General features: G+C 44.8%; 2 protein-coding genes across 2 annotated transcripts; one reads left to right on the top strand and one right to left on the bottom strand.

Moving 5' to 3' along the window:
* The first annotated feature begins 4,652 nt into the window (after positions 1-4,652).
* LOC100279432 (protein mago nashi) lies at positions 4,653-8,489 on the top strand. Its single transcript, NM_001152441.1, is given in 3 exon segments — positions 4,653-4,925; positions 5,079-5,255; positions 7,973-8,489. Coding segments are annotated over 3 exon segments (498 nt in total). The 5' UTR covers positions 4,653-4,670; the 3' UTR covers positions 8,039-8,489.
* A 1,294-nt stretch (positions 8,490-9,783) lies between these two features.
* LOC103628948 (pectinesterase inhibitor 28) lies at positions 9,784-10,922 on the bottom strand. Its single transcript, XM_008650136.4, has one exon. The coding sequence runs from the start codon at positions 10,781-10,783 to the stop codon at positions 10,061-10,063; it is 723 nt and encodes a 240-aa protein (XP_008648358.1). The 5' UTR covers positions 10,784-10,922; the 3' UTR covers positions 9,784-10,060.
* Positions 10,923-17,094: the final 6,172 nt, after the last annotated feature.

Raw genomic sequence — 17,094 nt, forward strand, 5'->3', positions numbered from 1 at the left:
TCCGTTGATCAAAAAGCATACCGGTCTATGATAGGGTCTTTACTTTACTTGTGTGCTAGTAGACCGGATATTATGCTTAGCGTATGCATGTGTGCTAGATTTCAATCCAATCCTAAGGAGTGTCACTTAGTGGTTGTAAAGCGAATTCTTAGATATTTAGTCGCTACGCCTTGTTTCGGGATCTGGTATCCAAAGGGGTCTACCTTTGACTTGATTGGATATTCAGACTCCGACTATGCTGGATGTAAGGTCGATAGGAAGAGCACATCGGGGACGTGCCAATTCTTAGGAAGGTCCCTGGTGTCATGGAGTTCTAAGAAACAAACTTCTGTTGCCCTATCCACCGCTGAGGCTGAGTACGTTGCCGCAGGACAGTGTTGCGCGCAACTACTTTGGATGAGGCAAACCCTCAGGGACTTTGGCTACAATCTGAGCAAAGTCCCACTCCTATGTGATAATGAGAGTGCTATCCGCATGGCGGATAATCCTGTTGAACACAGCCGCACAAAGCACATAGACATCCGACATCACTTTTTGAGAGACCACCAGCAAAAGGGAGATATCGAAGTGTTTCATGTTAGCTCCGAGAACCAGCTAGCCGATATCTTTACCAAGCCTTTAGATGAGCAGACCTTTTGCAAGTTGTGTAGTGAGCTAAATGTCTTAGATTCGCGGAACTTGGATTGATTTATAGCATACATGTGTTTATGCCTTTGATCATGTTCCTTATGCATTTTGTTGTTTACTTATGGTGCTCAAGTTGTACAAGCACTCCCCGGACCTTACAAGTCCATTTGCAAGTGATGCACAAATTTAGGGGGAGATGTGCTACAACTTGACCTTATGAGACTAACTATGTGCTTGAGTTTGATTAATTTAGTCTCAAAGGTGGTTTGAAAGGGAAAAGGTGGACTTGGACCATGCAAGACTTCCACTGCACTCCGATGAAAGAGTAACTTCTTCCAAGTTCATCTGAGTACTCTTATTGCCTTTTTACTCTTAGTTGAAGATTTTGGTGAGGCAATGGGGTTAAAGGGCCAAAATTGATCCCGTTTTGGTGCTTGATGCCAAAGGGGGAGAAAATAAGGCCAAAGCAATAAATGAATCAGCTACCACTTATGAATTTTGAAAATAGTAGAGTTAGAGTTTTTGTTTGTCAAAATACTCTTAATTGCTCTTATTGTCAAAAGTTGGTCTCCTGTGGGGAGAAGGTTTAATTATGGGAAAAAGGGGGAGTTTTTGAATCCTTGATAAATTTCTCGTGAAATATCTCACTTTATGTTTCAACATGTGTGTTTGACTTAGAGATAGGAAATTGAGTTTGATTTGCAAAATCAAACCAAGTGGTGGCAAAGAATGATCCATATATGCCAAATTTGATTCAAAACAAATTTGTGTTCTTATTTGAATTGATTTTGTACTTGTTCTACTTGCTTTATGTTGTATTGGCATTAATCACCAAAAAGGGGGAGATTGAAAGGGAAATGTGCCCTTGGGCTATTTCTAAGTGTTTTGGTGATTTAGTGCCCAACACAAGTGCCTAAGTGTAAAATGGTGGACAAAGTACAAATCAAGTATAAAGGTATGTTTCTCAGACTTAGTACATTGTTTTAGAGACTAATGTATTGTGTCTAAGTGCTGGAAACAGGAGAAAACAAATTGGAGAGAGATAGCTTTGTTTCAGCCAAAGCCAGCTCTGTCTGGGTGCACCGGACTGTCCGGTGGTGCACCGGACAGTGTCCGGTGCGCCAGGCTGGCTCACGCGAACTTGCTGCTCTCGGGAAGGAATTAACGACGTACGACTATAATTCACCGGACTGTCCGGTGTACACCAGACTGTCCGGTGAGCCAACGGTCAGCCGGGCCAACGGTCGGCGCGCGATCTGCGCGGGACACGTGGCCGTGCCAACGGCTAGTAGGGGGCACCAGACTGTTCGGTGTGCACCGGACTGTCCGGTGCGCCAACGGCTCCAAGGCTGCCAACGGTCGGCTTCGCCAATTAAGGAAGGAAATTTGCACCGGACAGTGTCCGGTGGTGCACCGGACTGTCCGGTGCGCCAGGCGACAGAAGGCAAGAATTGCCTTCCTGGAATGCACTCAACGGCTCCTAGCTGCCTTGGGGATATAAAAGGGACCCCTAGGCACATGGAGGAGCACACCAAGCATTCTCTAAGCATTCCTAAGCACTAAGACATCGATTCCGCGCTTTTGATTCCTTGCAATAGCAATTAGAGCTCTAGTTGAGTTGTGAACTCATTGAGTTGTGTTGTGAGCTCTTGTTGCGACTTGTGTGCGTGGTGTTGCTGCGATTTCTTGTCTTGAGTGTGTTGCTCATCCCTCCCTTACTCCGTGCTTCTTTGTGAACTTCAAGTGTAAGGGCGAGAGGCTCCAAAGTGTGGAGATTCCTCGCAAACAGGATATAGTAAAGCAAGCAAAACACCGTGGTATTCAAGTGGGTCTTTGGACCGCTTGAGAGGGGTTGATTGCAACCCTCGTCTGTTGGGACACCACAACGTGGAGTAGGCAAGCGTTGGTCTTGGCCGAACCACGGGATAAACCACTGTGCCATCTCTGTGATTGATCTCCTGTGGTTATTGTGTTTTGTTGAGACTCCTCTCTAGCCACTTGGCATTATTGTGCTAACGCCTAATCAAGTTTTTGTGGATTAAGCTTCAAGTTTCACAGGATCACCTATTCACCCCCCCCCCTCTAGGTGCTCTCACCAACCTCATCATCATTTCTAGGTTTTTTCCCAGATTTGTCAAACATCGGATCATTAATCCCATGGATATCAACAGAAGCTCTTTTACCCAAATTAATTGTCTCATCGTTCCATCCTTCATCACTGATAGATTCAATTCTAAAGTAGATGTCATATAAAAAAGGTTTCACAGCTACTTCAACAACTGGCGGGATCATAGCTACACTCTTAATGTGGACTTTAAATCTCACAATATCTTCAGAATCCAAAGACATAAGATCAACTTCCTCAACAACACCAATCATGGAGCCAATTTCACAAATTGATTGGTAATTTTGTAATTCTTCAGGGACATTCTCAGCAACTATTCAGCCCGTATGCAACCTAGATTTAGGTTTGGCACGAGAGCTCCACGGAACAACTGCAATCTTAGCATCAGACATCTTCATCTTTAGTTCAGGAAAACTCATCATCTCATCAAGACGTTCTTGAGAGGGAAAATGCATTAAAAACCAGAGTGGCATTTGGTAGCTTTCCATGTTTTACCCCAGGGAAAATGGAAACCAAAGTCTTTCGCCAGATCCTCAGCAGACACCAGACCCTCAATCACTTTAACCAATCCAATGAAAACCCTCTTTGGTTTTTTGGAAATAGGTTTAGCGAAGTGAGAGAGATAAAACCCCAGACCATCAGCTGCCATACCAACTATGGGCATATTAGGTTTACTCTGCTTTGGTAGCACACATCTAGCAGTAACATGAGTATCCTTACGGCAGATATCGCACCATAAAAGCATTGAAACAATTTCTAGCATGATGCCCTTCAACTCCACATTTTTGGCAAAAAGCGGGACGAGCAAGATCAAGTTCTTTCTTCAAAGAAGTAGGAGACGAGATGTGATTACCAGATTGAGTGCCATCACCCGAAGAAGAAGACATCAATCCCTCTTGGGGGTCAGCTTTTCCCATCTGCGGTTTCAATCTCCAGCTAAGATTGCGATTCCGATTCCAAGATTGGGACCCTTGGGCAGAATCTTTCTGTCCCCATCGATCCCAGGAGGGATTGGGGATGTTCTTGTTTTTCGGATCCATCCCGCCAAGATTCTTGCTATTGCGGACAACACCCGACCCCAATCGAGGCCACTCTTCTTCAGGCACCGGGGGGCGAAAGGAGGTTATGCACCAACCTCCATGGAAATCAGATCGAGAGGAGACAGGGAGCGACCAAAGACACGAGAGGAAAGCGGCACAGTGGGGGAAAGAGTACGAACTCACAAAGTCGGGAGCAAACCCTAACCTGGACTTGGAGGCCGTAGCGTCAGAGGTCGCGGCGGGGAGAGGAATCCGCGATGACTGGGTTAGGGTTGGAGCAAGTGGTGAAATGCACTGGCTCCATCCAGTCCAAGAAACCGAAGAGGCGAAAGGAGCGGGCGTGCGACAACCATGGGCCGCACAGGCAACAGTAGATGATAGCCCACCGAGTCCAGTACGCGCACCACCGGGACCATGCGCGACAGGAGCGGGGGCACACGGAGAAGAAGGCGCCTCGGCCCAGGGTGTTTTTCGCCTTTTTCGCGCTCCCCCGTCCTCTTGGCACTAAGTTACCTGATGATTCGAACACTCTCAGTGAATGTTCCTGAATCAGTAGCCATTTATATATATCATGAAGTGGATTGGGAAGGAGCCGAACGAAGTTGAACTGTTGAATGACAGCGAATCTGAGGATAGAGCAGAAGTTGAACTGCTGAAGGACAACAAAATAGCAGAGTTTGAGTGCAATTCCGGGGAGCTAACTTGGGGGCTTACATGCAAAAAAAACAAAAAAAACTTGAGTCCTCCGTTAGGTCAAGAGATGTGCGGTCCAGATCGATCGGTATTTGCAGATTGGTGCGTCCACACGAGAGTTTACGGCGGCCCAAACCCCCCAAATCCAGTTCCATCCCAATCGCCGAGAAGGGGAAGCCAAATCGATGGCGGCGGCGGCGGCCGGCGGCGAGAACAGCGGCGCGGGCGCGGGCGCGGGCGAGGGCGAGTTCTACCTGCGGTACTACGTGGGGCACAAGGGCAAGTTCGGGCACGAGTTCCTCGAGTTCGAGTTCCGCCCCGACGGCAAGCTCCGCTACGCCAACAACTCCAACTACAAGAACGACACCATGATCCGCAAGGAGGTCTTCGTCTCCCCCTCCGTCCTCCGCGAGGCCAGGAGGATCATCCAGGAGTCCGATGTATGTGGGGCGCACCCGTTTCTCTTCCTTGTTCATCAGCAGCAGCGATTGGGTCCTCGGTCTCTCGCGAAAACATAGCTAGGGTTTGTGGCCGTAGAGCGGATTTCTTTCTCTTTATGTTGTGATTGGTTGACCCACCCACCCACACCGCAGATCATGAAGGAGGACGACAGCAACTGGCCTGAGCCCGACCGCATCGGCCGACAGGAGCTCGAGATCGTCATGGGCAACGAACACATTTCATTCACCACTTCCAAGATCGGCTCCCTCGTCGATGTCCAGTCCAGCAAGGACCCGGAGGGACTCCGGATCTTCTACTACCTCGTCCAGGTTCGCCCTCACCCGCAAATACCGACACTGTTTGTTCACCGGCAAATAACCTCTACCTATGACGCATTGATAACAAGTACACGAGCCATAGGATAGAATTTCTCTACATCCAGGACAACAAGCAGCTAAGAACATGCTCGTTTGTTACTGTTGTGCACTTTATACTACTGGTAACTTTCAGAACTAGTATGGCCTTGATGTTAGATTGTCGCTTAGCCAGACATTGGTTCGTATTCACCACAGACTGGGGATCCTTCTGATGGCTCTGCCATGGTTAAATTGAATTGTTTAGCTGCTGAGGCTAGATGCAGATAGCATAGCAGGCAACATTTGTTCATGTTTTTTAAGCAACGCTGACCTGTGGGCACCAGAGGAATATTTAAATTAGGTTTAATTACCTTGAGTTGAGGTGAGGTGATCGAGTTTCTTTGGAGGAGAAAGAAGTTACTTATCTGCCCTAGGACAACTGATTTTATACTAAAGCTGATGAAAACTGCACAATGTAAATGTTCAACAAGAAAAGGGTCGCCCCTCTGAGGTGAACTGTTTCTTGACAACATTTAGTTCCATATGGCCCATTGTTCTGTACTCATCAAATCTGATAAAAAAAATTTCCCTTGTTGGAGTTTTAGCAGAAACATGTGTCATTTTTTTGAAAAAGGATCGTTATTTTCTGAGTGTTTTTTTACATGTCATACTCAACAGTTCGAAAACTGCCGTATCTATATTATCATGTGTGTGTTCTTTCCACACGGAGGGTGGAGAGCATTTTGGGAACACTATTATACGTCTATACCTGTCATATATTTGCTCGTCAACATAATCTGAACAGTATCACATAATTTCACTTCCTGGGGGTACTATAAAGCTCTTGGATGCAAGGGAAAAGTATGGAAAATCGTTTTATGTCTGGCACTACCTTTCTTCTAGAAACTTAGCCAGTTGTCTACTTTACAGGTACAGCCTAACGATCGACTTGGATGTCAAAGCATGATTTCTTTTGTTGTAAGCTCGTAGTTGGTTAAGTATTGTTACATGTCAATACTTCTATCTGAGGAAATAATTTTCATCTAATATAAACAGCTAGTGGTTCAATTGGTTTGTTACATCTACAATTTGCCAGTACGTGTGCTCATTGAATCTGATAAAAAAATTGTTATGTGAAGGCTCATTACCCTTTCTTTTTCTTATAAGCCCCTTGGAGTTTCAGCAGCAAAATGTATCCCTTTGAATCTGATAAAAAATTGTTACATCTACAATTTGCCAGTACGTGTGCTCATTGAATCTGATAAAAAATTTGTTATGTGAAGGCTCATTACCCTTTCTTTTTCTTATAAGCCCCTTGGAGTTTCAGCAGCAAAATGTATCCCTTTACTTTTCAATAGTTGAAAAATATGTTGTAACTATATTATCTTGTGTTTTTTTCGATGACTCGTGGTTGTGGTGGGGTGGGGAACACTTTACTATACCTGACATATATATGCTCTTCATCATCAATCAACATAACAATATCCCACAATTTCACTTCCTGGGGGGTGGGGGCATCTAAAGTTCAAACCAGATGCAGGAAAACTGTATGGGCAATGGTTTTACGTTTATTCTAGTACTACCTTTCTTCAAGAAACTTAGCACTTTAAAACCTACCAATCGACATAGATGTCACAGCATGGTTTCTTTTATTGTAAATAAGTAGAGTTGATGGATGATTGCTGTTTGTTGGAAACGTAGTCAGGTGTCATGGTTTTTACACAGTAGATCTGATTGAGCTTATGTAGGCCAAGCATAATACATGTCAATACTTAAGAAACAGCTATTGGTTCAGTACTTCAGTTGGTTGTTTCTGAAACTAGAAATGTTCTTTTTTAGTGATCAGGAGCGGTTGCCCCTACTGTAATAAACGTAGATAAAAAAAGATAGCAGAATACAAAAGCAGAGTTTAATAAATGTAAAAAGAAACAAAGAAAAAATAATGCTATTAGAAAAAATAGTTAGTACAGAAAAAAAACTCGACCTGCGAGGGTAAGACAACACCCGGTTATTATATTAAGAAAAATACCTTCTTACACAGGTCAAGAAAACCTCTGAATCCCTGCCTCAACCATACGCAGCGGCACGACACCGTAACCCATGTGAGAACACGACCGCGACCGGGCCTTAGACTTGTGCTTTGATGTGGGACAGATGAGGAGGATTTTTTTAACCATATTCTGAAATTCGCTTCCATGGGGAGTTGAACTCAAGACCTGAGGAGTACTACTCAGACCACCTAACCAACTTGGCTAGAGGCCCTTTCGCTAGTTAGTACAGATAAAAGGTACCTCCAGATATGCCTCCGTTGATGATCATTTTATTTTTTATAGTTACGTGCAGTCTTAATTTGGTCCCTGTTTTCAAATTGACCAATGCATCCTTCTAGCGTAGATGTGACTACGTGAATATGTCCTTAGACCTATGCTGTGCTAAGCTTAGTGAATCATGTTAGTTTACGAGTACATCATAAGCTGGGATTGGATCATGGTCTGGGGCTTCAAACATTGGTCCAAGGGCCTGGGATGAGTTGGATAGCTGCTCCTGACTGTTTGGCTCAAATTCTTCTGAAAGCTTGTACTTTATTGTAAGGAAGAAGAAAAAAAACTTGTATTCCTGTCATGCACAGGACATGTCACGGTAAATGAGATGTCTCCCTAACGTCCACGCTTGATGCTGTTCTGGTGCAGGATCTGAAGTGCTTCGTGTTTTCACTCATCAACCTCCACTTCAAGATCAAGCCAATCCAGTCTTGAGCTCCATCTCAAGCCTTCATGCGACTGTTTTGGAGTGTTTTAAGAGAGAACCTTGTACCATGTTAAGATGATGTTGAGCTTGTGACGATGCGCACGGTAGAAGTGGAACCTTTTTTTTTTTTTGCGGTTGGATTGTGCAAACTGCGAGCAGTAGTGAGTGTGGTATATTTGTGCCTTCAGTTTCCTGTTGGGTGGAGTGTTCTTGTCGTTTGGCACGGCACACTAGTATTCTTCTCTGTTATCAGCGCTCTGTTGAAGGATGGAATGGATATCCAGATTGTCTGGGACTTGTGGTGATGCAGATCCAGCCAGTAACTAGTATGAATTTCTCTAGTGGGGTTGTTGGGCTGCTAAAAACCGCCGGACTGAGCAAAGGAACCTTGCGTCTTTGTGTAAAGCAGCAGTCGAATCTGTGTGTGTGTGTTTGTGATTAAAGTCGTCATTCGGTCCTGACTGCCTGCCGTGTGTTGTCTTTAATCTGATGCGCGCTGTCTGCTTAATGGAACAGCTGAGCTGAGGTTTTTTTATCAGCTGCGTCGGGCATGCTAGCTAGCAGGACAAGCCCATGTTACCTCATTGCACTATTGCTATCACATCCAAAGACTAGATGGTCCATACAGATACAGCAGCTCTACATGCACTGGAGTTGGATGAGCAGCTGAGCCAAAAGAAAGCAGCCAGTACAATACAAAGCATGCGTCCAGGAAAGAAGATGCTGAGATACACCTTTCCTCTCCATCCCATCTCCATGTGATGCGATCCCTTCCCTTCTTTTTGCCAGTGTCTTTTTTCTTCCTCGTATGAGCTCCTACCAGCCAGTCTTATCAATCTTTACAGAGGTTTTGTTGAAGGGAGTGTACATCTTTACAGTGAGCTAGCTAGGTTCTCTTGTACCAAGATCCGTTCTCTGCCCAACATAACAACAGTACTGTCAAGTGCACGGTACTCGGGTTGTTCAAAGTCAGCAGACAGATTTTCCAAAATTAAAACATGCAGTAATTGTTGGCTAGCTTGTACCTTGCTTCTTAGGCTGTTGCCCGACATAGTCAAGTGCACGGCTCCTGCCCATACTCATCTACACATTCATGTTAACACATATTTCAGTGATGGAGTCGTTGCCATTCGTTGGACGACGCTGCTCATTTTTCTTGTACATATGAGTGAATATACATACACCTAAGGCTTTGTACTCTAGTATTCACTCCAATTTACATATATTGAGGTGGATTAAAGTATATATTAGTTTGGCTGCACTGGTGTGTTCAGTTGTTTTTCATTGTTGTGGCTGCAGCTCTATAACTATGAAACACTGTAACGTGAACTAAAGAAGCTGCATCCGAATTCTTTCAAAGGTTGTGACAATGCAATATAGGTTGTCTTGAGCAGCCTTCTTATCCAACTCTCTATAGCATTCTCTATTTCAAACTTCACTCTATAAAACAGTATGCACGCTCTATTGGTCACGAGGATACTCCCTCCTCCGGGCATCAATAGGTGAGGAGGTTTTGAGGTTGTTTGAAATTAATTATTCCAATCATCATGGCTAGAAATAAACATTTTTGCACACATTGATTTTTTTTACAATTGAAAATAGCATGGGTGTAATGGTGTATATTTGTGTAAAAAACAGTCTCATATATAGAACTTTATATTTTCTGTGTTATAAACATATAACATATATACTAGCAACTAAGTGCATACATATATAAGTAGAAGACAGTTGTGTTTCAGACACTTCGTGGATGTCTATAAAACAATAAAACATTCATGTATCAAAAGTCAAAACATGAGTCAGTTGTGACTTGTGGGTAGAGGGGAACAAAGCACATACGTACGTGTCATTACACGTAGGATAACGTTCGTTATTAGCTGTTACGCTTACACGTTGTAATATACATTAAATATATATGCAATTTCTCAAGCCAAGAAGGTGGTGAGACATCGTCGGCGTAGGCGCGCGGGGCTTCATCGTCGTCGAGGATGCATCGGGCGGGAAGGCCAGTAGTGTGTGTGTCTCAACCCTCAGCTGGAGAGCAGCGCGATGATGTCGAGCGAGACGGAGCAGAGCTGGCCGAGCGTCTCCTCCCTGGCGGCGAGCTCGGCCGGGTACTGTCCGGGCCTCTGGCGGCGGAACAGCGTGCGGCACACCTGCGGGTACTCGGCGGCGGCGCTGACGTGCACGGACGCGGAGTCGTAGTCGTCGAGCGCGATGGAGTCCCCGGCGGCGGCCAGCGCGTCGCGGGCGCTGGCGTACTTGGCGGCGCAGGTCTGGAGGAGCGCCTGCACGGCGCTGTCGGCGGCGGAGGTGGCGGTCCCTGCGGGGGCCGTGCCGTTCGCCGCCAGCGCCGCGGCGGTGGCCGCGCCGCCCGAGGCGTTGGCGGCCGCGGCCGAGACCGCGATGGCCGACAGGCCCCGCACGTCGGCCGTCGCGCTCGACGGGTCCGCCGCCAGCGCGGACACGCACAGGGCGTAGTACGACGTGGAGTTGCAGGTGGTGCGCACCAGCGCCGCCGCGGGTGGTGGGGGTGGTGGTGTTGACGATGATGATGGAGGCGGCGGCGGCGGCGGGTGCTTGGCCGACGGTCTGTGGCCGTGGCCGTGGTCGTGGCCGTGGCCGTGGCCGTGGCTTTTGTGCGCGGCCGGCGGGCCAGCGCGGGAGGAGAGTGCGGCTATAGGGAGGACTGCCAGGAGGAGGAGGAGGAGGAGGAGCGGGGCGTTATTGGTCGTCGGTGTGGTTGCTGCCATTATTGCGTGCAGCTGCTTGCCAAGAGAGCGGAGAGATATGCTGGCTGAGCTAGTAGCTTAGCTTGTGGTTGGTCTTTGGCTATGTGTGATGTGCTTGTGAATGGATGGAGGATGCGAGCGGGTGACGGGGTTTTATAGGAGGAGATGAGAGCAATTATATATAACTAAATAATGTTAGGCGTGTCAATGCTGAGTAGTGGAGGAGTCCATGCACTATGCATGCATGCCCGTTTCTTCGAGACAAAGACAATGCGAACACCATTTCTTCAGTGCTTAGCTAGCTACCATGCATAGGCTCTCGTCGTTACACACTAGTAGTAGGCTGTTAGGCAGACACCAACCTAGAAAGATAGACGCGCTCTCTCTTTGCTAGACTTTGGCAACGGCGATGGAGTTTCTTCTTGTCACGACGACGATGATCCCGCGTCTGCATGCATGCTGGACTATTTTTTTAAAAAAAAAGATGGCGAACGATGAGAGATGAAAGGGGGTGAAGTGATAAAATAATAAGAGTCTAACTAAGTTGTGGCCATAAATAAATACAACATGTTGGTTACTTAGAGATTTTTGTTTTGGAATATGCGCACTAACGGCGGCACTGAAAAGACTAGCCAACTTTTGGAAAAGCAGCAAGCTCAAGTTGCTCTTGACAAGTAGACATCATTGGTCCTTCTTCTTTTAATTCGTTCCGATGTTTTAGGGTTTTTTCTCAATCAAACTAGCATATGCTTACTAAATTTATAGAAAAGATGCCAACTTTTATATATACCACTAAATAAGTATAAATCAAATGATATTTTTTTTTAAAAAAATTACTCTATGTACCTGAGTAATAAATAGATCTCTAGAGTTGTCTTAAGTTAAAAAAAAAATAAACTTTGATCGAACCCAGCCAGGATTTATGACACCACATATTGGTACAATTACATTTGCCATATAATATATTTTTTTATAATATATTTATGTTATGCTACTATTTTCTATAAATTTAGCCAAACTTAAGATAGTTTTAACTTAATTAATTGCATTTGATTTCAGGAATTGATTTAGTTGGGGGGGGGGGGGGGGGGGGGGGGGGAGGGAGTAAGTACTAGTATATCAGTATCCTTTTTATGTAAATCTGGTCAAAGATAATTTGACTTAGAATCAAACTTAAGCATCAACTTCAACGTGCATGGACATTGCTAATTAGTTTAATTCTTTGAGTAGTCCCTAATTAACCGTGAATATGCCCCGTGTTTCTCGTGTGGATGCCCCCTATAGCTACTTCTATTCATGTAAAACAAATTCTTGGTGCATAGTCCACGACATAGGCTATTTGCGTGTGCACTAACCACTGAGCAATAGCTTTGTATATATTGAACTTGTTAATTTGTGGCTGCCTTTGTTTGCTCTTGTTCTTTTCTTCTTGACCAGGACGGTTGAGTTGACCCACAGCCCACCAGCTGGTTTCCTACCTGCTTCACTGTCACTGTGTGTACTCACTACAAAAGTCTTTCAAAGTCGTTTCTAGTGTGCTTGACCGTTGGCTGTTGCATGCTTGCTGCTTTCCATCAATGCCTACTAGCTAGCTAATTAGCAAATACGACGACCAGTAAACCTATAACATGATCTCTCGGTCGTAAAAGGAAGTCAAGTAAAATCAGGTAGGATATCGATTCCTCTCAAATCGGATCCTATCTAACATGCATGTCAACGCGCGAGAAAGTCTTGAGGATATTTATATATGCATTTTAATTTTAACCCCCCTGGCCCCTGCTATGTAATTATGAAAGAAATTGTGATGATGTAATTTTCTAACACGGTGAAGCTTTTTTAAAATCAGGTATGTGTTCCGATATTGTCACACACCTTAAATCCTGAATTGAAAGCATATAACATGTACGTACATAAAAGAAAAAAAAAACTCATTAAGAGGTAGATAACTTACTAAAGTATATTGTTTCGGGCGTAAATTGAATGCACAATTAGTTTTAGGGTTATCCGGTCAATGTTTTAGAGAGAAGGGAGTAAGTTGGACTTTGTCTAAAGTTTTAAGAATGGACCCCACTGAAAGTCGCCTAGAGGAGGGGTGAATAGGGCGAAACTGAAATTTACAAATATAAACACAACTACAAGCCGGGTTAGCGTTAGAAATAAAATTGAGTCCGCGAGAGCGAGCGCAAAACAAATCGCAAACGAATAAACAAGTGAGACACGCGGATTTGTTTTACCGAGGTTCGGTTCTCGCAAACCTACTCCCCGTTGAGGAGGCCACAAAGGCCGGGTCTCTTTCAACCCTTCCCTCTCTCAAACGGTCCCTCGGACCGAGTGAGCTTTTCTTCTTCTCAATCAAACGGGAACAAAACTTCCCCACAAGGGCCACCACACAATTGGTGCCTCTTGCCTTGGTTACAATTGAGTTTTGATCACAAGAACAAGTGAGAAAGAAAGAAAGCGATCCAAGCGTAAGAGCTCAAAAGAACACGGCAAATCTCTCTCGCTAGTCACTAAAGGCTTGAGTGGAATTGGAGAGGATTTGATCTCTTTTGGTGTGTCTAGAATTGAATGCTAGAGCTCTTGTAGTAGTTGAGAGGTGGAAAACTTGGATGCAATGAATGGTGGGGTGGTTGGGGTATTTATAGCCCCAACCACCAAAAGTGGCCGTTGGGAGTCTGTCTGCTCGATGGCGCACCGGACAGTCCGGTGCACACCGGACAGTCCGGTGCCCCCTGCCACGTCATCACTGCCGTTAGATTCTAGCCGTTGGAGCTTCTGACTTGTGGGCCCACCTGGGTGTCCGGTGCACACCGGACAGCTACTGTACCTTGTCCGGTGTGCCAGTATGGGCGCGCCTGACTTCTGCGCGCGCAGAGCGCGCATTAAATGCGCGGCAGAGAGCCGTTGGCGCGGAGAAGACCGTTGCTCCGGAGTCGCACCGGACAGTCCGGTGCACACCGGACAGTCCGGTGAATTATAGCGGACTAGCCGTTGGAGTTTCCCGAAGCTGGCGAGTTCCTGAGGCCGACCTCCCTTGGCGCACCGGACACTGTCCGGTGTACACCGGACAATCCGGTGAATTATAGCGGAGTCGCCTCTGGAAATTCCCGAAGGTGGCGAGTTCGAGTTGGAGTCCTCTGGTGCACCGGACAGTCCGGTGCTCCCAGACCAGAGGGCCTTCGGTTCCCACTTGGCTCCTTTGTTGAATCCAAAACTTGGTCTTTTTATTGGCTGAGTGTGAACCTTTTACACCTGTGTAATCTATACACTTGGGCAAACTTAGTTAGTCCAAATGTTTGTGTTGGGCAATTCAACCACCAAAATTATATAGGAACTAGGTGTAATCCTAATTCCCTTTCAATCTCCCCCTTTTTGGTGATTGATGCCAACACAAACCAAAGCAAATATAGAAGTGCATAATTGAACTAGTTTGCATAATGTAAGTGTAAAGGTTGCTTAGAATTTGAGCCAATATAAATACTTACAAGATATGCATGGATTGTTTCTTTCTTATATAACATTTTGGACCACGTTTGCACCTCATGTTTTGTTTTTGCAGACTCTTTTGTAAATCATTTCAAAGTTCTTTTGCAAATAGTCAAAGGTAAATGAATAAGATTTTGCAAAGCATTTTCAAGATTTGAAATTTTCTCCCCCTGTTTCAAATGTGTTTCCTTTGACTAAACAAAACTCCCCCTAAATGGGATCCTCCTCTTAGTGTTCAAGAGGGTTTTGATATATCATTTTTGAAAAACTACTTTCTCCCCCTTTTGAACACAATAGGATATCAATTGAAAAATATTCATCACTTAAAATAAAGCTCTTCTAAAGACAGTGACACCTAAAATGCTATTGAATCATCACTTCTTCTAAAGACAGTGACACTTAAAATAGTCAAAGGTATAGCTGACCCTCTAACACACCCTTAAATGCTATTGAATCATCACTTCTTCTAAAGACAGTGACACCTATATCAGTGAATAGACAGTTGTAGCCCATTTGACATAATTGAGAAACAGAAAGCAAATTGTAATCTAATGAGTCTACAAGAAAAACATTGGAAATAGAATGGTCAGGAGATATAGCAATTTTACCAAGACCTTTGACCAAACCTTGATTTCCATCCCCGAATGTGATAGCTCGTTGAGGATCTTGGTTTTTCTCATAGGAGGAGAACATCTTCTTCTCCCCTGTCATGTGGTTTGTGCACCCGCTGTCGAGTATCCAACTTGAGCCCCCGGATGCATAAACCTACAAAACAAGTTTAGTTCTTGACTTTAGGTACCCAAATGGTTTTGGGTCCTTTGGCATTAGACACAAGAACTTTGGGTACCCAAACACAAGTCTTGGAGCCCTTGTGCTTGCCCCCAACATACTTGGCAACTACCTTGCCGGATTTGTTAGTTAAAACATAAGATGCATCAAAAGTTTTAAATGAAAGACTATGTTCATTTGATGCACTAGGAGTTTTCTTAGGCAACTTAGCACGGGTTGGTTGCCTAGAACTAGATGTCTCACCCTTATACATAAAAGCATGATTTGGGCCAGAGTGAGACTTCCTAGAATGAATTCTCCTAATTTTGCTCTTGGGATAACCGACAGGGTATAAAATGTAACCCTCGTTATCCTGAGGCATGGGAGCCTTGCCCTTAACAAAGTTGGACAATCTCTTAGGAGGGGCACTAATTTTGACATTGTCTCCCCTTTGGAAGCCAATGCCATCCTTAATGCCCGGGCGTCTCCCATTATAAAGCATGCTACGAGCAAATTTAAATTTCTCATTTTCTAAGTTGTGCTCGGCAATTTTAGCATCTAATTTTGCTATATGATCATTTTGTTGTTTAATTAAAGCCATATGATCATGAATAGCATTAACATCAACATCTCTACATCTAGTACAAATAGATACATGCTCAACAATAGATGTAGAGGGTTTGCAAGAATTCAGTTCAACAATCTTAGCATGAAGAATATCATTTTTATCTCTAAGATCGGAAATTGTAACCTTGCAAACATCAAAATCTTTAGCCTTAGCAAGCAAGTTTTCATTTTCATTTCTAAGGCTAGCAAGAGAAATGTTTAATTCTTCAATCCTAGCAAGCAAATCATCATTATTATCTCTAGGATTGGGAATTGAAACATTACAAACATGTGAATCAACCTTAGCATTTAAACTAGCATTTTCATGTCTAAGGTTGTCAATCATCTCACGGCAAGTGCTTAGCTCACTAGATAACTTTTCACATTTCTCAATTTCAAGAGCATAAGCCTTTTTAACCTTAACATGTTTCTTGTTTTCTTTAATTAGACAATCCTCTTGGGAATCCAAAAGGTCATCCTTCTCATGAATGGCACTAATTAATTCATTTAGTTTTTCCTTTTGAGCTATGTTAAGGTTGGCAAAAAGGGAACGCAAATTATCCTCCTCATCACTAGCATTATCATCACTAGAAGACTCATATTTAGTGGAGGAGTTAGATTTAACCTTCTTCCGCTTGCCGTCCTTTGCCATGAGGCACTTGTGGCCGACGTTGGGGAAGAGAAGTCCCTTGGTGACGGCGATGTTGGCGGCGTCCTCGTCGTCGGAGGAGTCGCTTGAGCTTTCGTCGGAATTCCACTCCCGACAAACATGGGCATCGCCGCCCTTCTTCTTGTAGTACCTCTTCTTTTCCCTTCTTCTCCCCTTCTTGTCGTCACCTCGGTCACTGTCACTAGATATAGGACATTTAGCAATAAAATGACCGGGCTTACCACACTTGTAGCAAACCTTTTTGGAGCGGGACTTGTAGTCTTTCCCCCTCCTTTGCTTGAGGATTTGGCGGAAGCTTTTGATGACGAGCGCCATTTCCTCATTGTCGAGCTTGGAGGCGTCTATTGGTTGTCGACTTGGTGTAGCCTCCTCCTTCTTTTCTTCCGTCGCCTTGAATGCGACGGGTTGAGCTTCGGATGTGGTGGGTTCGTCAAGCTCGTTGATCTTTCTCGAGCCTTCGATCATGCACTCAAAACTTACAAAATGCCCGATAACTTCCTCGGGGGTCATTTTTGTATATCTAGGATTACCACGAATTAATTGAACTTGAGTAGGGTTAAGGAAAATAAGTGATCTTAGAATAACCTTAACCACCTCATGGTCGTCCCACTTTATGCTCCCGAGGTTGCGCACTTGGTTCACCAAGGTCTTGAGCCGGTTGTACATGTGTTGTGGCTCCTCCCCTTTGCGAAGCCGGAACCGACCGAGCTCCCCCTCGATCGTTTCCCGCTTGGTGATCTTGGTGAGCTCATCTCCCTCGTGCGCGGTTTTGAGCACATCCCAAACTTCCTTGGCGCTCTTC

Source organism: Zea mays, chromosome 6 (genome assembly GCF_902167145.1).
Source record: "Zea mays cultivar B73 chromosome 6, Zm-B73-REFERENCE-NAM-5.0, whole genome shotgun sequence".
Taxonomy (NCBI): Eukaryota; Viridiplantae; Streptophyta; class Magnoliopsida; order Poales; family Poaceae; genus Zea; species Zea mays.